This window comes from Mobula hypostoma, chromosome 2 (assembly GCF_963921235.1).
Source record: "Mobula hypostoma chromosome 2, sMobHyp1.1, whole genome shotgun sequence".
NCBI classification, from domain to species: Eukaryota; Metazoa; Chordata; class Chondrichthyes; order Myliobatiformes; family Myliobatidae; genus Mobula; species Mobula hypostoma.
The window spans coordinates 250,185,434-250,212,263 of record NC_086098.1 but is presented as its reverse complement, the minus strand read 5'-3'; the positions used below and the strand labels follow the sequence as shown (position 1 = coordinate 250,212,263).

Sequence of the window (26,830 nt, the reverse complement as noted above, 5' to 3'; positions counted from 1 at the left end):
ATGAATGAGTTGAGAAGAATGAGAGGGGAATCTCATTGGAACCTGTCGAATATCAGCCTGGACGAACGGAAGTTGAGAGGATGTTTCTAGGATCAGAGGACATCCCTGCGACAGGATGAATGGCCTAACTCTGCTCCCATGTCCTATGGTCTCATGGGTATCAGCTTGCTTAAATAGTTCTGAGGAAAGATGCTAGGCTGGAACTGCTGAGAATGTGTAATAGTGGTGAAGCACTGTGATGTTCAATTGGCAATTATATCAGTTGAAGTAGAGGTTCATATTCATCCCTTCATAATTGCTCCAGTAATCTGGGGCATTGTGGTAGCATAGCTGGTGTCATGACACTATTACAGCTTGAGGCATAGGAGTTCAAAGTTCAATTCCAGTGTCCTCTGCAAATAAGTTTGTGTACTCTTCCGATGTGCGCATGGGTTTCCTTTGCATGCTTTGGTTTTCTCCCTCCCACAGTCCAAAGATGTATTCGTTAGTAGGTTAACTGGTCTTTGTAAATTGTCCTGTGATTAGGCTAAGGTGAAAATAGGTGGATTGCTAGGTGGTGCAGCTTGTTAGGCCAGGAGGGCCTGTTCTGCACTGTTACCTCTAAATAAATAAGTATTTTCTGGTATCTTTGCAAGTAAAAAAAGAACTTGACAGTCAGCTCTCTACATGTTGATGTCCTACAGCTCTCTTCACTGAGGTCCCTCACGATATCACCGCCAGAGCTGGGCAGGACGTGGAGATGGCCTGCGCTTTCAGAGGTAGTGGCTCACCGTCATACTCGCTGGAGATTCAGTGGTGGTACATCCGTAACTCAAAGGACTGGACTGACAAACAGACATGGAATTCCCATCAGGTACGTGCATATTTGTATCCAAGTTTTTTCACCTCCAATCAAAAGACTGGGGCAATTCTATTGAAATGGTGTATTTAACAGATGTTATCATCCCAAGGAGTTTCATGGGTTAATATATTGCACAAGCAATGTAAGGAGATGTTAGTGCATGTGATGTTTGGCCCAGCTTTTTAATATTAAGCAGGGTTTTAATGAAGAACAATGAGATAGGTAGGTGTAGATTTAGAAAATAATTTCCAAGGTTTGGGCTAACAAGGACGAAGGCAACACTGCCTGTGGTGCAAAGGAATTTAACTTTGCAGATACAAATTCAATTTCTCTTCAGGAATTTTTTCTGTCCTTGACAACACTTGCCTTTGTCTAAGTCATCCCACACACTTCTTCCGTATCCATTTTGAACTGACACAGAACAGAATTAAAGTAAAACTAGAACCAGTGAACAATCTCAAATAGAATATGGATGCCCAATATTGTGGTCATTCATTTGACAGTAACATTTGAAATCAAAAATACAAGGATAGTGTTTTTCTGTCTAACACACTATTTGTTGGATTTGATTGGACATTGAACCCATGTACACCACCTCACTGCCCAAAGCTTTACCAGGGGTTGTGGAAGATAATAAGGAAGATTTGGACCAAATGCTCTATTCCACCTAGCTGGAAAATGTCTGAAGTATGTTTTATTCTGCAAGGGAGAAGATTCCTCTACAATCATCCAGTTTAGAACAATCTACCTCCTTAGGGTGGAGTGCAAGATATTCTTCTTGATGCTTACTAGAAGGCTGACCTCAAACTTAATGGAGAACCACTATATCAACACATCCATCCAGAAAGGTGGCATCCTGGGTTTATCTAGGTGACTTGAACACAAATGAATAATCAGCCAGTTGATCCATGAGGCCAGGCAGAAGAAAGGAGACCCTACAGTCATCTGGTTAGACCTAGCCACCGCCTATAGATCAATTCCACATGTCCTCATCCAGGCTGGCCTGGACCACTACCACATCCCTCCAGTAACACGAGACATGATCACCAGCTACCGTGGAAGATACAAGCTATGCTTTGCTTCAGCCCATTTTACAATCAGGTGGCATGACCTCCAAAAAGGGACTCCAACCAGCTGTACCATTTCTCCCATCTTGTTTGTCATGGGTATGAACCTTCTCATATCAGAAACAGCAGACATAACCCAAAGCCCAGGGTTGTTGGAGACTGGCATCTGACAACCTGCAATATGGGGGTTCATGAATGACATCACAGTAACTAATGTCCAAGCAAGATGGGTATTGGAAACCCTGGACAATGTAGCTACCTGGGCTAGGATGACCTCCAAGGCCAGGAAGGACGTATGCATGGTGATCAAAAAGGACAAAGTTACTAGCAAGTTTAGTCTACAAGTACAGGGAGAAGTTATTCCATCCATAGAGGACAACCCAGTAAAGTGTCATGGACAGTGGTATAATGCAGCAATGATGGACAGCACCAACATCACCGACACTGTAAAGCAGACTGAAGAGTGGCTGAAGAAGAGCAACAAAACCAGACTGCCTGGTAAACTTAAGACATGGTTGTATCAACACGGTCTTCTACCAAGGCTGCTCTGGCTTTTCACGGTGTACCAGTTCCTCATGACCACTGTAGAAGGCATTGAGGGAAAGTCAGCAAGCACCTGCAGAGGTGGCTGGGGACACCGCCCCCAAGATTTTCTTCAGTGGGGCTCTACACAAGATCAGGCCAGCTACAGGCCCCATTGTCATCAGTAGTGGAGGAGTTCGAGGTGGCAAAGTGTGTGAACACTGAGGGGCTCCAATGACAAGCACCTGGACAAAATGGGATCTTCCCAAGTGCAGGATCACTTAGGCAGAGCTTTGGAATCTGGATCCCTTCTGCATTTCTGTTCCCCTGTGGTCCGTGTATGACACTCTCCCTACCCCATCACAGCTGCACACACGGGGGCTGAGAGAGGACCCTATCTGCAAGCCTTCTGGTCAGTGGGGTTCACTGGCACACATACTGTCAGGATGCAAAACAGTTTTAACACAAGGACAGCATAGGTGGCGCCTCGACAAGGTCCTACTGTCCCTGTTGACAGTCTGGAGTGGAAGAGGTGTAAAGAGAGACCAGCTGGCAGAGGGGCAAACAGGGCGGTCACTTTCATCAAGGAGAGGGCCGTGCCAGTCATATCAAAGAGGCCTAAATCCAATCTGCTGCAAACTACCAAGCCAAAGGAGATGAGGGTCAATGTGGGGAGGAAGCCGTAGTTTCCAGAGGTGGTGCAAACCACATTTCGACCAGAGCTTGTACTGTGGTCCACCAAAGACAAGGAAATCAACCTGGTGGAGCTCACGGTACCATGGAAGGAAGGATGAGAGGAGGCTCACGAAAGGAAGGCCCTGAAACATCAGTCCTTAGTCCGGGGTGCAGGGGCAAAGGACAGCAGATATGGCTATTCCCGGTGGAGATCGGCTGTAGAGGGTTCCCGGCAAAGTCAGCATGGAGGTTGCTGTCTGCGTTGGGCCTTGATAAAAAGAGCAAGAACCAAGCAGCTCGCAGGATGGGGAGGAATCAGGAAGAGCCTGTCACCGGATATGGAGCAGGCCAGAGGAGTTGAGCCGGAAGTCAGGAGCAGATGGGCAGTGACTTGGCCACCACTGCTGACCCACCAACCGGAGAGTGTAGTGGTTAAGGGTCAAAACACTCTGTGAAGGTTGGGAACCACTTGATGACATCTGCTCCTGGCCAGAGGCTACAGTTACCACAGCAGCTAACTGTAGAGAGCACCCCGGTGTCTGATGCAAGCAAGCTTTTTACTTTTGTTCTCTTTTTTTATTACTTATTTAATTAAAATATATATATAAATTTCCAATTGTAATTTATAGTTTATTATTATGTATTGCAATGTACTGCTGGTGCAAAACAACAATTTCATGATGTATGCCAGTGATATTAAAACTGATTCTGATATAATTGATTATATTATAGATAATGGATTATATTAATTAGTGAGGATTATATAAAACTTCACAAGATAAGTGAAATAGGTGGGGATGGAGAGAGAGGCAGTGAATCTTGGATCAATTAGACACAATGGATCAAAGGAAATGATCAAACTCTGTCACGAAGAGATTGAGGACAATGGGAAATTAGTAAACGCAAACACGAGGAATTCTGCAGATGCTGGAAATTCAAGCAACACACATCAAAGTTGCTAGTGAACGCAGCAGGCCAGGCAGCATCTCTAGGAAGAGGTACAGTCGACGTTTCGGGCCGAGACCCTTCGTCAGGACTAACTGAAGGAAGAGTTAGTAAGAGATTTGAAAGTGGGATGTGGAGGGGGAGATCCAAAATGATAGGAGAAGACAGGAGAGGGAGGAATGGAGCCAAGAGCTGGACAGGTGATTGGCAAAAGGGATATGAGAGGATCATGGGACAGGAGGCCCAGGGAGAAAGAAAAGGGGGAGGGGGGGAAAAACCCAGAGGATGGGCAAGGGGTATAGTGAGAGAGACAGAGGGAGAAAGAGGAGAGAGAGAAAGAATGTGTGTATATAAATATTGGATGGGGTATGAGGGGGAGGTGGGGCATTAACAGAAGTTAGAGAAGTCGATGTTCATGCCATCAGGTTGGAGGCTACCCAGACGGAATATAAGGTGTTGTTCCTCCAACCTGAGTGTGGCTTCATCTTTACAGTAGAGGAGGCTGTGGATAGACATGTCAGAATGGGAATGAGATGTGGAATTAAAATGTGTGGCCACTGGGAGATCCTGCTTTCTCTGGCGACAGAGCGTAGGTGTTCAGCAAAATGATCTCCCAGTCTGCGTCGGGTCTCGCCAATATATAGAAGGCCACATCGGGAGCACCGGACACAGTATATCACCCCAGCCGACTCACAGGTGAAGTGTTGCCTCACCTGGAAGGACTGTCTGGGGCCCTGAATGGTGGTAAGGGAGGAAGTGTAAGGGCATGTGTAGCACTTGTTCCGCTTACACGGATAAGTGCCAGGAGGGAGATCAGTGGGGAGGGATAGGGGGGACGAATGGACAAGGGAGTCACGTAGGGAGCGATCCCTGTGGATAGCAGAGAGGGGGGGAGGGAAAGATGTATTTAGTGGTGGGATCCCGTTGGAGGTGGCGGAAGTTACAGAGAATAATATATGGGACCCGGAGGCTGGTGGGGTGGTAGGTGAGGACCAGGGGAACTCTATTCCTAGTGGGGTGGCGGGAGGATGGAGTGAGAGCAGATGTGCGTGAAATGGGGGAGATGCGTTTGAGAGCAGAGTTGATGGTGGAGGAAGGGAAGCCCCTTTCTTTAAAAAAGGAAGACATCTCCCTCGTCCTGAAATGAAAAGCCTCATGCTGAGAGCAGATGTGGCGGAGACGGAGGAATTGCGAGAAGGGGATGGCATTTTTGCCATAGACAGGGTGAGAAGAGGAATAGTCCAGATAGCTGTGAGAGTCAGTAGGCTTATAGCAGACATCAGTAGATAAGCTGTCTCCAGAGACAGAGACAGAAAGATCTAGAAAGGGGAGGGAGGTGTCGGAAATGGATCAGGTAAACTTGAGGGCAGGGTGAAAGTTGGAGGCAAAGTTAATAAAGTCAACAAGCTCAGCATGCGTGCAGGAAGCAGCGCCAATGCAGTCATCGATGTAGCGAAGGAAAAGTGGGGGACAGATACCAAAATAGAGATGGAACATAGATTGTTCCACAAAGCCAACAAAAGGCAGGCATAGCTCGGACCCATATGGGTGCCCATAGCTACACCTTTATTTTGAAGGAAGTGGGAGGAGCCAAAGGAGAAATTATTAAGAGTAAGGACTAATTCCGCTAGACAGAGCAGAGTGGTGGTAGAGGGGAACTGATTAGGTCTGGAATCCAAAGAGAAGCCGAGAGCTTTGAGACCTTCCTGACAGGGGATGGACTCCCTTGTCGATTCGTCCCCCCCATCCCTCCCCACTGATCTCCCTCCTGGCACTTATCCTTGTAAGCGGAACAAGTGCTACACATGTCCTTACACTTCCTCCCTTACCACCATTCAGGGCCCCAGACAGTCCTTCCAGATGAGGTGACACTTCACCTGTGAGTCGGCTGGGGTGATATACTGTGTCCGGTGCTCCCAATGCAGCCTTCTATAAATTGGCGAGATCTGACGCAGACTGGGAGATTGTTTTGCTGAACACCTACGTTCTGTCCGCCAGAGAAAGCAGGATCTCGCAGTGGCCACACATTTTAATTCCACATCCCATTCCCATTCTGATATGTCTATCCACGGCCTCCTCTACTGTAAAGATGAAGCCACACTCAGGTTGGAGGAACAACACCTTATGGGTAGCCTCCAACCTGATGGCATGAACATTGACTTCTCTAACTTCCGTTAATGCCCCACCTCCCCCTCGTACCCCATCCGTTATTTATTTATATACACACATTCTTTCTCTCTCTCTCTCCTTTTTCTCCCTCTGTCCCTCTCACTATACCCCTTGCCCATTCTCTGGGTTTTTCCCCCCCTCCCCCTTTTCCTTCTCCCTGGACCTCTTGTCCCATGATCCTCACATATCCCCTTTGCCAATCACCTGTCCAGCTCTTGGCTCCATCCCTCCCCCTCCTGTCTTCTCCTATCATTTTGGATCTCCCCCTCCCCTTCCCACTTTCAAATCTCTTACTAACTCTTCTTTCAGTTAGTCCTGACCAAGGGTCTCGGCCCAAAACGTCGACTGTACCTCTTCCTAGAGATGCTGCCTGGCCTGCTGCGTTCACCAGCAACTTTGATGTGTGTTGCAGGAAATGAGTAAATCTGTTAGATTCAGATGTGGTGCAGGAAGACAGCAGTAAGTTAGTAGGAGGAGGAGTTTGTGAGCGAGATCCATCATACGTGAATGGAGCAGAATTGATGGGCCATTTCAGGCTCGACCTTGCTGGTGTCCCTTTTATTTACTTACTGTTTGTATTTTATCTACATGGCCCATCTCAGAAACAAGTCACAGCATCATTTTTTTAAGTCATGACAGAGCAGGATTTGTAGCAGAAGTCTTAAATTGTAAGATGCATTTTAGCCATGTTTAATATTAAATGAAGGCAGACGGTCATTGATCAAATCAAATTCAACCTGCATTTAGGCCCCAGGGAGAAATCAATACATGTATTTCCTCCTCTCTCGATATTCTCAGATAAGTCTAATAAAAATCAAGCTGCATTTCTTGGATTTGCTAGCTCATTCACAGCAGAGTACTAAACGTGTATCATCGTCAGAGCATAGTTAATATTTAATTCAATACTCTTCAAAGCTCTAATATGTTTTGCCTTTTCACACGTGAAGTAGAATTTACAAAGACAGTGGGTCATAGTGAGAACTGAAACCATTGTCACTTGTGACTTTGATTAGAGTGGCTTCTCACCACGTCGGAAGTCTCCTCAGAGGGATTCATACAGTCATCTGCAAGGAAGATGAATCCTGATTTGAGGAGTTAGAATCAGAATTAAAATCAGGCTTAATATCACTGACATATGTCATGAAATATGTTGTTTTAAGCAGCAGTACACTGCAGTACGTAATTTAAAGATATGAATTACGATATATATGTATATATAATTAAATAAATAATTCAAAAAAGAGCAGAAAAAGAAAAAAAATACTGAGGCTGTGTACATGGGTTCATTGTCTGTTCAGAAATCTGACAGTGGTGCGGAAAAAACTGTACGTAAGGCAGAAGGGCTGAAATGTGTGTACCTCAATGCAAGAAGCATCAGGAACAAAGGTGATGAACTGAGAGCTTGGATACAGACATGGAATTATGATGTAGTGGCCATTACAGAGACTTGGCTGGCACCAGGGCAGGAGTGGATTCTCAATATTCCTGGATTTCGGTGCTTTAAAACGGATAGAGAGGGGGGGAAAGGGTAGGAGGGGTGGCATTACTGGTCAGGGATACTATTACAGCTACAGAAAGGGTGGGTAATGGAGCAGGATCCTCTTTTGAGTCAATATGGGTGGAAGTCAGGAACAGGAAGGGAGCAGTTACTCTATTGGGGGTATTCTATAGGCCCCCTGGTAGCAGCAGAGATACAGAGGAGCAGATTGGGAGGCAGATTTTGGAAAGGTGCCAAAATAACAGGGTTGTTATCATGGGTGACTTTCACTTCCCTAATATTGATTGGCATCTGATTAGTTCCAAGGGTTTAGATGGGGCAGAGTTTGTTAGCTGTGTCCAGGAAGGATTCTTGTCACAATATGTTGACAGGTCGACTCGGGGTAATGCCATACTAGATCTAGTACTAGGTAATGAACCGGGTCAGGTCACAGATCTCTCAGTGGGCGGGCATCTGGGGGACAGTGACCACCGCTCCCTGGCCTTTAGCATTATCATGGAAAAGGATAGAATCAGCGAGGACAGGAACATTTTTAATTGGGGAAGGGCAAATTATGAGGCTATAAGGCTAGAACTTGCGGGTGTGAATTGGGATGATATTTTTGCAGGGAAATGTACTATGGCTATGTGGTCGATGTTTAGAGATCTCTTGCAGGATGAAGGGGATAAATTTGTCCCGGTGAGGAAAATAAAGAATGGTGGGGTGAAGGAACCATGGGTGACAAGCGAGGTGGAAAATCTAGTCAGGTGGAAGAAGGCAGCATACATGAGGTTTAGGAAGCAAGGATCAGATGGGTCTATTGAGGAATATTGAGAAGCAAGAAAGGAGCTTAAGAAGGGGCTGAGAAGAGGAAGAAGGGGGCATGAGAAGGCCTTGGTGAGTAGGGTAAAGGAGAACCCCCAAGGCATTCTTCAATTATGTGAAGAACGAAAGGATGACAGGAGTGAAGGTAGGATCAATTAGAGATAAAGGTGGGAAGATCTGCCTGGAGGCTGTGGAAGTGAGCGAGGTCCTCAATGAATACTTCTCTTCGGTATTCACCAATGAGAGGGAACTTGATGATGGTGAGGACAATATGAGTGAGGTTGATGTTCTGGAACATGTTGATATTAAGGGAGAGGAGGTGTTGGTGTTGTTAAAATACATTAGGACAGATAAGTCCCCGGGGCCTGACGGAATATTCCCCAGGCTGCTCCATGAGGTGAGAGAAGAGATTGCTGAGCCTCTGGCTAGGATCTTTATGTCCTCGTTGTCCATGGGAATGGTACCGGAGGACTGGAAGGAGGCGAATGTTGTCCCCTGGTTCAAAAGATGTAGTAGGGATAGTCCGGGTAATTACAGACCAGTGAGCCTTACGTCTGTGGTGGGAAAGCTGTTGGAAAAGATTCTTAGAGATAGGATCTCTGGGCATTTAGAGAATTATGGTCTGATCAGGAACAGTCAGCATGCCTTTGTGAAGGGCAGATCGTGTTTAACAAGTCTGATAGAGTTCTTTGAGGAGGTGACCAGGTATATAGATGAGGGTAGTGCACTGGATGTGATCTATATGGATTTTAGTAAGGCATTTGACAAGGTTCCACACGGTAGGCTTATTCAGAAAGTCCCAAGGCATGGGATCCGGGGAAGTTTGGCCAGGTGGATACAGAAATGGCTTGCCTGCAGAAGGCAGAGGGTCGTGGTGGAGGGAGTACATTCAGATTGGAGGATTGTGACTAGTGGTGTCCCGCAAGGATCTGTTCTGGGACCTCTCTTTTTGTGATTTTTATTAACGAGCTGGATGTGGGGGTAGAAGGGTGGGTTGGAAAGTTTGCAGATGACACAGAGGTTGGTGGTGTTGTAGATAGTGTAGAGAATTGTCAAAGATTTCAGAGAGACATTGATAAGATGCAGAAGTGGGCTGATAAGTGGCAGATGGAGTTCAACCCAGAGAAGTGTGAGGTGGTACACTTTGGAAGGACAAACTCCAAGGCAGAGTACAAAGTAAATGGCAGGATACTTGGTAGTGTGGAGGAGCAGAGGGATCTGGGGCTACATGTCCACAGATCCCTGAAAGTTGCCTCACAGGTGGATAGGGTAGTTAAGAAAGCTTATGGGGTGTTAACTTTCATAAGTCGAGGGATAGAGTTTAAGAGTTGCGATATAATGATGCAGCTCTATAAAACTCTGGTTAGGCCACACTTGGAGTACAGTGTCCATTTCTGGTCGTCTCACTATAGGAAGGTTGTGGAAGCATTGGAAAGAGTACAGATGAGATTTACCAGGATGCTGCCTGGTTTAGAGAGTATGCATTATGATCAGAGATTAAGGGAGCTAGGGCTTTACTCTTTGGAGAGAAGGAGGATGAGAGGAGACATGATAGAGGTGTACAAGATAATAAGAGGAATATATAGAATGGATAGCCAGCGCCTCTTCCCCAGGGCACCAATGCTCAATACAGGAGGACATGGCTTTAAGGTAAGGGGTGGGAAGTTCAAGGGGGATATTAGAGGAAGGTTTTTTACTCAGAGAGTGGTTGGTGCGTGGAATGCACTGCCTGAGTCAGTGGTGGAGGCAGATACACTAGTGAAGTTTAAGAGACCACTAGACAGGTATATGGAGGAATTTAAGGTGGGGGCTTATATAGGAGGCAGGGTTTGAGGGTCAGCACAACATTGTGGGCCGATGGGCCTGTACTGTGCTGTACTATTCTATGTTTTATGTACCCAATATGTTAAGTGTGTACCTTCGGGCTCCTGTACCTCCTCTTTGGTAGTAATGAGAAGAGCCTAAGTCCTGGTGGTAGGGGTCCTTAAAGCTGCCTTTTTGAGGCATTGCCTTTTGAAGGTGTTTTGCATGCTGGGGAGGCTAGTGCCCGTGATGGAGCTGGCTGAATTTGCAACTTCCTGCAGCTTTTTCTGATCTTTGTGCTGTGGACCCTCTGTACCAGATAGTGATGCAACCAGAGAGTGGTAGGGAGGAGAGAGGTCTGTTTTGTTGTTGTTTTTGTTGCTTGTTGTTGTCTGTGTTGTTCTGCCAAGCATTTTGGGCATTCTATGTTGGCGTCAGAATGTGTACTGACATTTGCCGACTGTCTCCAGCACACCCTTAGATGTGTTGGTTGCTAAAGCAAATGATATACTTCACTAATCTGAATCTGAATCTTAATCAAGCTGTTTGTGGAATAACCCAGTCTAGTATTTTCATAAATGTACATTGCAGAGAGCCCCTTGTGGATAATAACATGGTAAAGAAAAGAAGGGAAGCTTGCATTACTCTTTCCACCTTTCATGATCATTGACAACCTATCTTCAGCAGAGTTTTCCACTGGATTAAACATACACTGCCAATTTCCATTATCTTCTTTCTCACCTGGGCTCCTTCTGATTTTTCCAATAGTTCTGCCAAAGGTCGCCCTGTTTTATGGGTATCTCCAGGATCCAGTCCCCTCTGTGATTGTGTTAGACCAGCGATGGCCAACCTATGGCGCATGCGGCAGAAGTAGCGCATTGGTTGATTAGAAGTGGCACATTGCACCCCAGTGATAATAATAAAAAAGTAAGCCTACTCATGCAAAACGTATTAACCAAAAACCGATCTGTAGAAAAAAATCTATAACAGGAGTTCAAGTAGCTTAGAACTAGAAATGGGTTTTACTGAGAATAAATCTAAAACTTAGCAATTATTTTTAGCAATTTTATTATTTCATGCACATCTTTTGGCGAATGTTATCACCTTTCACATTAATCTGTTTTCAATTAAAAAAAATACTCAATGAGTCAAACTAGGAAAGAAGGACTTTTGTTCTGCAGTAGTTCCATAACTGTTCAGTACACGTTTGATACTTGTTTGATCCTGAGGCGCCAGGCGTCTGCACCAGCGGTGCGTCGCAGGTTTTTTCCAGTCAGTTTACAATTTGCACTCGTGCGCTACGGAGTTGTGCTTTTCCGTCCTTTGTGAACATCTGCAGTTTTGCACTTCTTCAAAAATTAAGCCTTGTTTTTACATCCAGTTATCCATCTCAGTGCAAAAGAAAATGAGCAAAAGAAAAGCAGAAAGTAATAGTAAGCGTGAATTCAATGAACAGAGGGAAAATGAGTTCTTATTTATAGCAGGTCCGTCAGGAAAACCGTTGTGCATTGTTTGTGAAAACACTTTCTCACATAATAGAAGACATGATCTTAATAGACTCTATAAAACACAACATCAGACTGAAATAGAAGGAAAACTGAAGTTAGTGCCAGGGTCTGAGTTACGGAAAGAATATGTGATTAAGAAAAAAGAAGGAATCAAAAGAAGACAAAATATATTTGTTAAATTAAGCTAAGTAATGTTTATCTTGTTTTTATATTAAAGCAATATATCATGTAAAAATGCTAAACATGTCTATATGAACATTTTTATAAGAATTGAATCGGGGTACAAAAGTTGTATGGCGCATCTGAACTCATGCATGAAAATTTGACACATGGAATGTAAAAGGTTGGCCACCCCTCTGTTAGACCGTATCAGCCTCTTGTCTAGGAGTATTTATAAGTGTAATTTCAAGGCTTGGTATTTTTAATGCATTTATTTAATCAGAGCATTCGTCATAATTAGACCATAGTTATGCTAAGTATGCCAGCAGAAAAAGAATCTCAGGGTTGTGGTGACATGTAAGTACACTGATAATAAATTTTAGCTGAACTTTGAAGACACTGAAGCAGAATTAGGCCATCCGACCAATGGAGTCTGCTCCACCATTTCATCGTGGCTGATTTATTATCCCTCTCAATCCCATTCTCCTGCCTTCTCCCCGTAACCTTCGACCCCCTGACTAATCAAGAACCTATCAACCTAAGCTTTAAATATACCCATTGATTTGGCCTCCACAGCTGTCTGTGTCAGTGAATACCACAGATTTACCACCGTTTGGCTGAAGAAATTCCTCCTCATCTCCATGTTAAAGGGACACTCTTCTATTCTGAGGCTGTGCCCTCTGGTCCTAAACTCACCCACTATTGTAAATATCCTCTCCATGTCCACTAAGTCTTTGTGAGAGGTTTCGGTGAGATCCCTCCCCCATTCTCCGAAACCCCGGCAAGCACAGTCCCAGAGCCATCAAATGGGTCTCACACATTAACCCTTTCACTCCCGGGATCATTGTCATGAATATCCTCGGAACACTCTCCAATACTAGCACATCTTTTCTTAGATAATGGGCCCAAAGCTGCCCACAATGCTTCAACTGTAGTCTGACTGACACCTTGGCTTTAATTAATGAGCCGTTTGACACAAGAGGAAGGATTTTAGTTTGGATCTGTTATCGCCAGTAATAGGGGAGTTATTAAACCTCCAAGGGCCAGCTCTCATCAGGTGGGAAGGGAATTGCATAATCCTTTTAGGTGGCCTTTATTTCAGGCATTTCCCTTGAAGTCTAAAGGTATTATTGTTGTTGCTGCGATCGGTTTGAATTATTGCACCGGGTACATGGAAATATCTCCACCACAATGGATCACAACGATAAACTGCTTAAGCCTTTCTCTCACCCTTTTGCACACCTTCTCAATTTCTGGATAGAAACATAGAAAACCTACAGCACAATACAGGCCCTTTGGCCCACAAAGCTGTGCCAAACATGTACTTCCCTGAGAAATTACCTAGGATGTATCGCTATTTGTAGAAAGCAGCAATCTGTTGTTCCTTTTGCATGTTGAAGTGTGAAAAAAAGATGAAAGCATTCTTTGACTATGTAAGCAAACGATATCATTCAAAGTCTTTGAGCCACAAAGAGATGGAGCAACACACACAGACACAGGCCCTTCACCCTAACCACGGTCCCCACTTCTCCCTCTCCACCTCTCTCCCTTTCTTCCCATCTCCCTCCCCTCCTCCCCTACCCCCTCTCCCTCCCTTTCTCCCTCCCCTCCTCCCCTACCCCCTCTCCCTCCCTTTCTCCCTCCCCTCCTCCCCTACCCCCTCTCCCTCCCTTTCTCCCTCCCCTCCTCCCCTACCCCCTCTCCCTCCCTTTCTCCCTCCCCTCCTCCCCTACCCCCTCTCCCTCCCTTTCTCCCTCCCCTCCTCCCCTACCCCCTCCCTCCCTTTCTCCCTCCCCCTCACTCTCTCTCCTCCCCCACTCCACCTCCACCAAGTCCCCAATATTCTATGTAATCTTCTATTTCTTCTCTATTAACAGATGAAAACTGCGGCTCATGAGGAACCCACAAAGGAGGCAACGAAAATAAGTGTAAGTTGCAGAGACTTTCCTATACTGATTATACTTCCCAATGTGTCCAGTTACATCTCGAGTTATACACAGGCCTACAACAGTTCACTTGCATTTTAGGATGAAAGCAGAACCCAATAAAGGATTTGTGGATCAATTTAATCTGTAATCCATCAAAATCTGAGAAACTAATCTGAAAGGTCAGTCAACGGTTCTCATCTCTGGTTTGCACTGAGCCCAGGTGATACAGGTGAGCCATCACCAAGTTCTGAGCTGTTAAACATCCTAAAAGAAACTACATTCTAGCTTGCAAACACGAGGAATTCTGCAGATGCTGGAAATTCAAGCAACATACATCAACGTTGCTGGTGAACGCAGCAGGCCAGGCAGCATCTGTAGGAAGAGGTACAGTCGACGTTTCGGGCCGAGACCCTTCGTCAGGACTAACTGAAAGAAGAGCTAGTAAGAGATTTGAAAGCTGGAGGGGGAGGGGGAGATGCAAAATGATAGGAGAAGACGGGAGGGGGAGGGATAGAGTCGAGAGCTGGACAGGTGATAGGCAAAAGGGGATATGAGAGGATCATGGGACAGGAGGCCCAGGGAGAAGGAAAAGGTGGAGGGGGGAAACCCAGAGGATGGGCAAGGGGTATAGTCAGAGGGACAGAGGGAGAAAATGGAGAAAGAATGTGTATATAAATAACGGATGGGGTACGAGGGGGAGGTGGGGCATTAGCGGAAGTTTGAGAAGTCAATGTTCATGCCATCAGGTTGGAGGCTACCCAGACGGAATATAAGGTGTTGTTCCTCCAGCCTGAGTGTGACTTCATCTTTACAGGAGAGGAGGCTGTGGATAGACATATCAGAATGGGAACGGGACGTGGAATTAAAATGTGTGGCTACTGGGAGATCCCGCTTTCTCTGGCGGACAGAGCGGCACTTTTGTTTCATTGTCAAGACTACATCTCCTTGTCCCTGAAATAATCGAAAACTCAGTACGTCGATAATTGTTCTGCAGAAATTCAACGAACTACCATGCCTTTAGAGTTACGCAACACACATCAAAGTTTCTGGTGAACGCAGCAGGCCAGGCAGCATCTGTAGGAAGAGGTACAGTCGACGTTTCGGGCCGAGACCCTTCGTCAGGACTAACTGAAAGAAGAGCTAGTTCTTTCAGTTAGTCCTGCCGAAGGGTCTCAGCCCGAAACGTCGACTGTACCTCTTCCTAGAGATGCTGCCTGGCCTGCTGCGTTCACCAGTAAATTTGATGTGTGTTGCTTACATTCTAGCTTGTCTCATTTAAAGGGCTTTGTCTTGCTCAATCCATTGGGGGATGGAAGAGATAATGCAGCTTTGAAGGAGGTGTAGGATGGAGACCACTTTTGAACGGGTAGCAACAAGAATTATCAAAATCAATAACTTCATAAAACTGAAACTATCACCTCATAGCATGTCAGAATATCACTGATGGCTGTATTACAGTTCTAAAAAATCTGTGTAAAAAGGGAAGTATAAGTTCAGTCTCCCCCTCCCCCAATTTGAAAGTTCAGTTGTAGTTTGTTTTGCCCAGTGTCATAGGATGAACTTCCTATGGACCGGGAAGCACATAGAGACAGACTAAGCTTACTGAGCTGACCCAATGCCCAGAGTGAAAGTTCTCTCCACTGTGTCAATCTCCTGGCTTCTCCCTGTATCCCTTCATGCCCTGACTAATAAAGAATCTATCAACCTCTGCCTTAAATATAGCCAATGACCTGGCCTCGATAGCCGCCTGTTGCAACAAATTCCATAGATTCATCACTCTCTGGCTAAAGAAATTCCTCCTCAACTCCGTTCTAATAGGATGCCCCCCCCCCCCACTTTGAGGCTGTGACCTCTGGTCTTGGATTCTCCACCACCATAGGAAACCTCGAAACCTCTCCACATCCACTCTATCAAGGCCTTTCAATATACAATAGGTTTCAATGAGGTCACCTCTCATTCTTCTGAGTTCCAGTGCATACAGGCTCAGAGCTATCAAACACTCTTCATATGACAATCCTTTTAATCCCAGAATCATTTTCATAAACCTCCTTTGAAATCTCTCCAATGTCAGTACATCCTTTCTAGGATAAGGGGCCAAAACCTGCACACAATACTCCAAGTGAGGCTTTACCAGTGCTTTATAAAGCCTCAACATTACATCCGTACTTTTATATCCTAGTCTTCTCCAAATGAATACTAACATCACATTCGCCTTCCTCACCATTGACTCAACCTGCAAATTAACCTTTAGGGAATCCTATACAAGGACTCCCAAATCCCTTTGCATCTCAGATTTTTGTATTTTCTCTCTATTTAGAAAATAGTCAACCCTTTCATTTCTTCTACCAAACTGCATGAACATACACTTCCTGACACTGTATTCCATCTGCCAGTTCTTTGCCCAGTCTCCTAATCTGTCTTTCTGTAGCACCCCTGCTTCCTCAACACTACCTGCCCCTCCACCTGTCTTCATATTGTCTGCCAATCTGGTCACAAAACCATCAATTTTGTTATCCAAGTCATTGACATATAACGTAAAGAGAAGTGGTCCCAACACAAACCCCCATGGAACACCAATAGTCACTGGCAGTCAACCAGAAAAGGCTTTCTTTATTCCCACACTTTGCCTCCTGCCAATCAGCCACTGCTTTATCCATGCTAAAATCTTTCTTATAATACCACAGGTTCAAAGCTTGTTAAGCTGCCTCATGTGTGGTGCCTTGTCAAAGGCCTTCTGCAAATCTAAGTCCACATCAGCCCATTCTCCTTTGTCTATCCTGGTTGTTTTTCCTTCAATTAATTCCAACAGATTTTTCAGGGAATATTTTCCCTTGAGGAAACCATGCTGACTCAAGCCTATTTTATCATGGGCCTCCAAGTACCCCAAGACCTCATCCTTAATCATTGACTCTAACATCTTCAATTCTGGCCAGCTCCTCTCTCTTGTTTCTGTAATCCCCTTTACTCCACGGCAATACTGATACATCTGGCTTTAGATTCTCCCTCTCAAATTGCAGGATTTATTCTATCATATTATGATCACTAGCTCCTAAGGGTTCCTTTACCTTAGGGTCCCTAATCAAGTCCAGTTCAGTACTCAACACCCAATGCGGAATAGCCAATCCCCTAGTTGGCTCCACCACAAGCTGCTCCAAAAAGCAATCTCATAGACATTCTACAAATTCTCTCTCTCGGGATCCAAAATCAACTGGATTTTCCCAATCTGCCCTCATATTGAAATCCATTTTGACTATCATAACATTGCTTTTTTGATGTGCATTTTCTATCTCCCATTGTAATTTGCAGCCCATACCCTCACTACTGTTCAAAACCCTGTATATAACTCCCATCATGGTCTTTTCACCCTCACAGTTCCTTAACCCTACCCACAACGACTCTACATTTGTCCTTCCTGACCGTCTCACTACACACTGCCTCTGCTTGTATACAAACTGCCCATCCCATCCTCAACCCTATCACTTGGCTCCCATCCCCCTGCCAAATCAGCTTAAACACCCCTCGACAGTTCTAGGAAAGCTGCCTGCAAAGATAATGGTTCCATTTGGGTTCTGGCGTCATCAGTACAGTACCTTCCACAGAAGAGATCCCAATGGTCCAGAAATCTGAAACCCTGCCCCCTGCAGCAGTTTCTCAGCCACGCATTCATCTGCCCGTTTCCTTTCTCTCTTCTGACAATCACCCAGGCAGCTGCCTCCTGCAACTACCTCCCTGTAGCTCTTATCTATCAGCTCCTCAGTTTCCCACATGAGCTGAAGCTTATCGAGTTGGTTCCTTAGCATGTTCTCTGAGGTGCTGCACCTCATGCTCATGTGGTTATCCGGGAGGCCGGAAGTCTCCCAGGATCCCCACAGGCCTGCCCCCGGAGCCATCCTCAATGCACTATCTCTGTAGTAACAGGGAAGGAATGAAGAAGAAGAAACTTGCCTTGCCCAAGCCTGATGAGCCGAAGCCTGGACACTCACACAATGGGCTCTCCACTTGCTTATTCTTCCTTGCCCTTGCTAATGAATTCTGATTTGATTGGGCTGCCAGAGAAATGGCAAAGGCCTGCAAATGCTCCTTTTCAAAATCTCACTTATGGACCTGTGAGTTGCCTTCTCTCTCATTCCCAATCTGATAGGGCTGCCAGAGCTGCACCAGAGGCCTGTGAATGCCTCTTTTTCAAATCTCACTCACAGAGTAGCCTCATCTCTTAATCCTACTTACTGGTATGTGATTCCCTAGTACAGTAAGATGGAGTCTTGACCGCACAATATCAAAGCTTTTAAAGGTACATTTAACGTCAGAGAAATGTATACAATACACATCCTGAAATGCTTTTTCTTCGCAACCATTCGCGAAAACAGAGGAGTGCCCCTAAAGAATGACAATTAAATATTAGAACCCCAAAGTCCCCCCAGCTCCCCCTCCAATGCGTAAGCAGCAGCAAAGCAATGATCCCCCCTCCCCCACCATCAAAAAAGCATCGGTGCCCGCCCCCTCCCCCACCCAGCACTCAAGCATGCAGCAAAGCATGCATAAAGACGCAGTACCCCAAAGACTACTCGTTCACCCGGTAATTTGACATACCACAGGCTCTCTCTCTCCCTAATGAGGGAAAAAGAGATGTCTCCATTTCACAGCGAGAGGGGAGACATAACAACAACTCGATGATTTACGATGTTAAAAATATGTTGCATCACTTTTTCCGAGCTCTGTACCCAAAGAACTCGGGTCTCTGGGCACACAGCCAGCTCGCTACTTTCGATCTTCCATCTCCCATGACACACCGCATTCCTGCAGAGGCACCAATCTTTGGTTCACCCGTCTCCAGAGCCATGAGATCCCGGAATTCCAAAGGCAAGCTAATCTCCTTGGCATATTGAATATCTGACCAATACGTCATTGCATTTGTCACATTATTGGCCAGAAGGGCTATTTTATTAAAATGGAAAGATGCCTCTGCTCCCACTTTGATACAGTGGTTCTCTCAGGTGATGTTATGTCTTAGTTTGGAAAAAATTAGAAGTCGAACTCTTGATCCTAGATTTGACTTCGAGAAAAGCTGGGGTTCTTTTGCCCATTATTATCACTTGATTTGAGTTAAGAAAGATGGTCCTTTTCTGATGCTTGGGTATATGGATTTGGTTGGCGGTTTGATGTCTTTTTTTTATGGAAGCTTGTATGGCGCATAGCTCCGGGGTTGTGCTCCAAATGTTTTTTTTCCCCTTTTTTTTAGTTATTAGGGGTTTGTTTTCCTGTTTTAGTTAGTAAGGGTTCTTTTTTTCTTTCTTCCTTTTTTCTATTAAAAAAAAGCTTTAACACTTTGTTTTTTGATTATTATTGATATACTGTTCCGCCTGGTTGATAGTTTAACTCTTATTCTACATATGGATATGTTATCTTGATGTATTTTTCTCTGTTGTTGATTTTCAATAATAATAAAAAGATTTAAAAAGAAAAGAAGGAATAACAGCCAGTCGTGAAACCCACAAAGAACCAAAGTCAACGTGTAACTCCAGGTCAGGGTCTTCAAAAGAAGCCTGAAAGGGGAAAATAGAGATATTAAAGATGGAAATAGAGCTGTTTCAAAGATGCATGCCAAGGAGTTGCCATTATGTGCCATGGTCTCTCCTAAGCTGCTGTTCCTTGTTAATATTGTTACCATCTTGCACCTTATTGTTTACCTGCACTGTTCTCTGCGTTCTATTATTGTTCTACCTTGTACTATCTCAATGCACTGTGTAATGACCTTATCTGTATGAACAGTTTGCAAGACAAACGTTTCACTGTATCTCAGTATATACACAATAATAAACCCATCCCAATTCCATTTCCAGTCCAGTAGGGTTCAATGTGACTCCTCTTCCCCATTCTTCTAAACTCCAGCAAGTACAGGTCCAGAGCTATCAAACACTCCTCATACATTAACCCTTTCAACTGTGGGTTTTTCTCACAAACTTCAATCAAAACAAGATATCTCTCTAGAATCACGTCTTCCCAGCCTTCCTGTCCCTCGTAGTGATCTGAGCATGTAATTTACAACAAGGCAGGTGAATAGGATCTCATAACCAATTAATGCTGTTCAGGTTTGTGTATCCGACCTTCTAGAAATGCTGTCAATATTCCTGCTATTTCAACAATCCACTGAAGCTAGTTCACTCACAGATCCCCATGTAGCTGGTTGTTACTGTATGCCATTGTTTTTCAGATAGCCGGTCTGTACCGAACAAACTTTCTTGAGTTCGACTGACAAGTTCGGTTACCTCTGAATGCAGTCCCGATATTTATGCTTCCTGCATTTATGGTCATAAATTGTAATTTATGATTCATTCATTAGGAGTTATTTTTCCAGATATAGCACACAACAATGCAATCTAAAGTCCTGTCAAAGAACATTACAGCACAGTACAGGCCCTTCAGCCCACAATGTTGTGCTAACCTTTTAACCTACTCGAAGATCACTCTAACCCTTCCATCCCACATAGGCTTCTATTTCTCTATCAGCCATGTGCCTCTCTCAGAGTTTCCTAAATGGCCCCAATGTATCTGCCTCTATCACCACACATGGCAGCACAAACCACGTATCCACCAGTCTCTATGTGAAGAACTTGCCAATGACATTCCCCCCCCTTTACTTTCTTCCAATCGCTTTAAAATTATATCCCCTGGTATTAGCCATGTCTGCACTGAGAAAATGTCTCTGGCTATCCACTCAATCTATGCCTTTTATTATCTAGTACACCTCTGCTTGGAGTTTCCACAGCTGTAATTCATATTTACTTCAAGGAGAGGCATTGATCGTGTGGAAAGTCAGAGGCTCTTCCCCAGGGCTGAAATGGCTAGCATGAGAGGGTGCAGTTTTGAAGTCCTTGGAAGCAGGTACAGAGGAGATGTCAGGGGTAAGTTTTTTACGCAGAGAGTGGTGAGAGCATGGAATGGGCTGCCGGCGATGTTGGTGGAGACAGATATGATAGGGTCTTTTAAGAGACTCCTGGATGGGTACATGGAGCTTAGGAAAATAGCGGGCTATGGGTGAGCCTAGGTAGTTTTAAGGTAAGGACACGTTCAGTACAGTATTGTGGGCCGAAGGACCTGTATTGTGCTGCAGGTTTTCTATGTTCTAGACAGTTTTTCTTGTACAGTTGGACTACTTATCATCCAGAAGGTAACAATACAGTTCCCAAACTGAACACCACACCTTTTGATTGCCACAACACAACCCTCAAGCTGCTAATGCTCAGCCCTTCCAACTGCTGCTGTCATCTCTACTTTCCAACACTACCCCCCACCTCCCAGCCGCCCCAGCTAGGAGTGCCAGCTCCCCTGCCATCGAGCCCTACCTAGTTCACTCCATTCACACTGAGGTGCAAAGCAAGCAGATGAAGTGTATGAAATATGTCGGCCTTGGACATCCTGGAAAACAGAATTTTGCAGCAATGTTCTCTCAAAGAAAAAGTCAATTAGCTCCAAAGAATTGTCTGTCGGTGTATTCTTGCAGAACTTGAAGAATGTCTGGCGGAGGCTGCTCTTTGTTAGAGATAAAAGAGAAAATGCTCGAAATGCTCAGTAGTCAGGCTGCACACATTTCAGATCTAGTACTCGTCATCAAAACATTAATTGATTCCTGATATTTCTAGTACTTTCTGTTTTGCTTCAGATTTTTGGTATTTGATTTTCAGTTTCTTCTTGGTCCTTGCTCAACGCATCAAGTTGCTCTGCCTCATGTAAAACCTGATGGCTATCTGTCACCGGCCATCTGTTTAAACATTGTGCTGCTGGACCCTGCCTGCATAGTTGTTGCCAAAGGGACTTGCCTCTGGGCAAATTTCCAAGTGTTTCAGTTAACTTTTCTTTTGGTTAAATCATGGTTCTGAAGTTGAGTGAGCTAGGCCGTTTCTCTTTGGAGCAAATGTGGTGACGATAGAAGTATATAAGACAAAAAGAGGCACAGTGGGCAATTAGAATTATTTTCTCTGGCTAATATCGGGGGCATAACTTTAAGACGATTAGAGGAAAGTATGAAGGGATGTCAGAGGCATGTTTTTACAGAGTGGTGGGTGCATGGAATGCACTGCTCGGGATGGTGGTAAAGGCAGGGACATTATGGTCATTTGAGAAACTTAGTCACGTGGATGAGAGAAAAATGGAGGTCTGTGTAGGAGGAAATAGTTAGATTGATCTTAGAGTAGGTTAAAAGTTCAGCACAACATAGTGGGCTGAAGAGCATGTACTGTTCGATGTTATTTATTTTGAAATACAACATGGAATAGGCCCTTTTGGCTGAATGAGCTACACACACAGCAACCCACCTATGTATTTAACACTGCACTAGTCACAGGATAATTTACAATGACCAATTAACCTACTAATCGGGACGTCTTAGGAATGTAGCAGGAAGCCAGAGCACCCGGAGGAAACCCACATGGTTCACAGGGAGAACACACAAGCATCCTATAGACGGCGCCGGATTTGAACTCTGAACTCCGACGTCCAAGCTGTAATAGCGTTGCGCGACTACAGCGCCCATTGTTCTGTGTTCTAGGTTTGACAGTTGCCTTCTGCCTCAAATATGAGAAACTTAACTGCAGGATTAAAGGAAATGGTGATCTACAATTCCGTAAAATAAATCAGTCACGCTGTGGTCTGCACTGCCTTAAGGCCTGATTTATATTTGTGCGTATGGGCTATGCTGTAGGCCTGATTTATACTTGTGTGTACCCCTACGCCGTAGCGAGCATGCATAGTTGTGTCTGCGTCACTCTGCTATTCACTACCAAAACGCTAGTTGGCGGTGGGGTTTCTATGACACTGTGAGTTCTTCGTGAGAGATATGGATGAGGAAACGCATTTCAAATGTTTTCGGATTTCGGCAAGTAGATTTGACGATTTGGTTCATCGTCTCCAACCGTTTATTTCGCATCAGTGTACAGACATGGCGGAGAAAAGCAACCGGAAATGCGATGCTACCAAGCAGACCAATCACAATTGTTGCGGTCTGCGTCGCCGTGAAGCGTGAGTTACATTTTTGTGGAGGTGCACGTCACCCTACGGCGTAGGGTACGCGGTACCTACGGCATACATTTGACGCAGAAGTATAAATTGGGCTTTACTCCCCTCTAGTGGCTATTGGTTGTATTACAGTGTTAAAATGCTGAACCTGAGAACTATCCAGCAACACACATCAAAGTTGCTGGTGAACGCAGCAGGCCAGGCAGCATCTCTAGGAAGCGGTACAGTCGACGTTTCAGACCGAGACCCTTCGTCAGGACTGTCGTTCACCAGCAACTTTGATGTGTGTTGCTTGAATTTCCAGCATCTGCAGAATTCCTCCTGTTTGCATTTTTAAATATCCAGCAAGCAGGTTATTCAGCCTATGACTCTGGTCTACCATTCACCAAGATCACAGGTGATATTTTACCAGAGTCACCTTCCTAGTTATAAAAGGCTAAAGGTGATCATTGGATCTAAAATGTCTCATTGAGTGCAGCATTCATGCAAATGGATTGGATCTATTCTGGTTTTGAATCACAAGACCACAAATATCAAACAAAGGTAATTGGAAATCCTCCAAATGAAGAGAAACCAGCAACGTGTGTGATTTTAAAATTAATATATGCCTCAAAATTAAATCCTTGATACTGTGCTTATTGAAAAAGTCTCTAATTAATTTTTCACACAACGTACTTTGTTAATAAAATGATCAGTGAAGTACACCACAGTATAATTTCAGTGATTTCAATTAGTTGAAGGTGTGACAAAAATTCACTTATTATGATTTTTTAATCAATTGAAATGTCAAAGGCATTATGAAGCTTGTGAGTTATGTATTATTTATCAATCTGGTTTGCCAATGAATTTCCCTTTACACTCACTGGCCACTTTATTAGCTACCTCCTATAACTAAAAATGGCCACTGAGTGTATGTTCATGGTCTCCTGCTGCTGTAGCCCATCCACTTCAATAACCGATGTGACGTGCGTTCAGGGATGCTGTTCTGCACACCACTGTTGTAACACGTGAATATTTGAGGTACTGTCGCCTTCCGGTCAGCTTGAACCAGTCTGGCCATTCTCCTCTGATCTCTCTCATTAACAAGGTATTTTCACCCACCGAACTGCCACTCACTGGATTTTTTTTTTTTTTTTTTTTTTTTTGGTTTATTGCACCATTCTCAGTAAACTCCAGAGACTGTTGTGCGTGAAATTTCCAGGAGATCAGCAGTTTCTGAGATACTCAAATTGCCCCATCTAGCACCAACAATCATTTCACAGTTGAAGCCCCAGGTCAAATTTCTATCCCATTCTGATGTTGGGCCTGAACAACAACTGAATCTCCTGATCGTGCCTACATGTTTTTATGCTTTGAATTGCTGCCACATGGCTGGCTGATTAAATACCTACATTATCGAACAGGCAGACCTAATGAGACCATAAGATATAAGAGCAGAATTGGGCCATTCCGCCCATTGAATGTCCTCCACCACTTTATCATGGCTGATCCATTTCCCTCTTGGCCCCAGTCTCCTGCCCTCTCCCTGTATCCCGTCATGCCCTGACCAATCAAGGTCACCACAGAGTGTATATAGCAATTATATCCCTGCTATAATGATGTATATCATATGCTGTAATGCTACAGCAATTAAATGCATAAATATACATGCACTGAATGTAGACCAAAACCTAAGATCAATGTAAAATATCACATTCCAGAAGACAACTGACGACAGAAGATTAAGCATGACAACTTGCATTTACGTAGTATCTTGAATGTTGTAAAATGTTGCAAGATGGTTGGCAGGCACGTGCACAAAATGTTGTACCAAGCCAAGAAAGAGACAGCAGAAGAGTGACCAGCAGCTTAGTCAAGGAGGTAAGTTTAAAAAAACCAAGTAAGGCAATCAGGTGGAGGGGTTTTTTGAGCAATTCCTGATTTCACGGCCTTACAACATGGAACAGTACAGCACACAAACAGGCCCTTTGTAACAAAGCATTGTGCTGAATGAAATAATCAAATGACCAATGAAACTAATCCCTTCTGCCTACACAATGTATCCTTCCATTTCCCTCATGTTCATGTGGCTAGCTAAACATTTGTTAAATGTCCCTAATATATCTGTTTCTACCACCACCCCCAGGCACCCACCAGTCTCTGTGTAAAAAAAAAATGCTCCCACATGTTGTTTATAATTACCTCCCCTCACCTTAAATACATGCCCTCTGATACTAGACATTTCAACCCTGGAGAGAAAATAGTCTGTGTATACTACTGCCATGCCTCTCATACTCGATCAGATCTCCAATCAGCCTCCATCTCTCCAAAGAAAACAACCCAAGTTTGTCCTACCTCTAATGCAGGCAGCATCCTGCGAAACCTCTTCTGAACCATCTGCAAAGAACGGGTACCTGGCCAAGTACTGAAGACCTGCGCTGGTCGACTGTTTGGAGTGTCCAGTGATACCCTAAAGCTCTCGCTTTGGCAGTCTAAGGTATGCACCTGCTGCGAGCAGGCTTCAGTTATACCAGTGCCCATGAAGATTGTGGTGACCTGCCGCAGTGAGTATTGTCCAGTGGCACTTATGTAACAGTGATGAAACATATCAAGTCCTGCCTGAGAAGCGACTTAGATCAGCTCCAATGTGCCTACTGGAGCAACAGGTCCCCAGCAGGTGCCAACTCACTGGCTCTTCACTCAACCCTGGAACATCTGGGCAGCAAAGAGGCATACATCAGGATGCTCTTCATCAACTACAGCTCAGCATTCAATACCATCTTCCCCTCAAAACTAATCAATAAGCTTCTAGATCCTGGCTTCAATGCCTCTTTGTGCAGTTGGATCCACGATTTCTTCACTTGTAGACCCCAGTCAGTTCAGATTGGGAACAGCGTCTCCTCCACAGCCTCCATTAGCACAGGTGCACGACAAGGTTGTGTGCTTAGCTCCCTACTCTGTGCTTTATACTTATGACTGTGAGGCTAAGCACAGATCCAATGCCATATTTAAGTTTGATGACGACATCACTGTCGTAGGCCAAATCAGAGAAGGTGACGAATCAGCATCTAGGAGGGAGATTGAAAATGTGGCTGAGTGGCACCATAACAACAACCTGTTACTCATTGTCAACAGGACCAAAGAGCTGATCATCAACTTCAGGAGAAGGAAACCAGAGGTCCACGAGCCAGTCCTCATCAGAGGGTCAGAGGGTCAGCGAGTTTAAATTCCACGGTGTTATCATTCCTCAGGACCTGTTCTGGGCCCAGCACATAAGTACAACTGCAAAGAAAGTAGCACCTTTACTTCCTCTGGCGTTAGCAAAGATTCAGCGTGACAACTAAAAGTTTGAAAAACTTCTACAGATGTGTGGTGCAGAGTACATTGACTGGCTGCATCATGGCCTGGTATGGATACACCAATGTCTGTTATGGTACTTCTGTTTAAATGTACTGTGGGTTAACAGTAAAGAATCATATTCTGGAAGAATTAGAGAACTTTTATTTACAGTAAACCCAGCCACGTGCTGGAACATTCTGGCAATCCCGCACATGCTCAGTGCTCTGTCCAATTATATATCACATCATTGCACATGATATCACCACATCTTCTTTTCCTTAAAAAGAAAAACAATTAACATCATTAATCATATCAGATAACTGAAACTCTGAAGTTGGCTTTTTCTTAAAGCCTTTGCGATTCTTTCTTAACACCGCTCCCTCCTCTGTTTGGACCATGTATGATCTGGTCTGTGTCCATGTGTTCCTTTTATCTTGTATCCTCACTTTGTCTCCTTGTCCATCAGACAAACGTCCCCTTAGAGCAAACAATTCACGTTCCACTTCCATTTGTAATGAAATACGAATCTTCTTTTCTTCATCTAATTCATTCATTAACTGTGTGATCTCTTTTTTATGCTG

At 44.5% G+C, this 26,830-nt stretch overlaps 1 protein-coding gene across 1 annotated transcript in view; it reads left to right on the top strand.

Moving 5' to 3' along the window:
• The window catches only part of LOC134337684 (V-set and transmembrane domain-containing protein 2-like protein), a 164,870-nt gene that overhangs the window by 112,995 nt on the left and 25,045 nt on the right, over window positions 1–26,830 (top strand). The window contains exons 2-3 of the mRNA XM_063032878.1: window positions 684–853; window positions 13,869–13,919. Coding sequence (XP_062888948.1) covers window positions 684–853; window positions 13,869–13,919 — 221 coding nt within the window. The remainder of the gene's footprint in view (window positions 1–683; window positions 854–13,868; window positions 13,920–26,830) is intronic.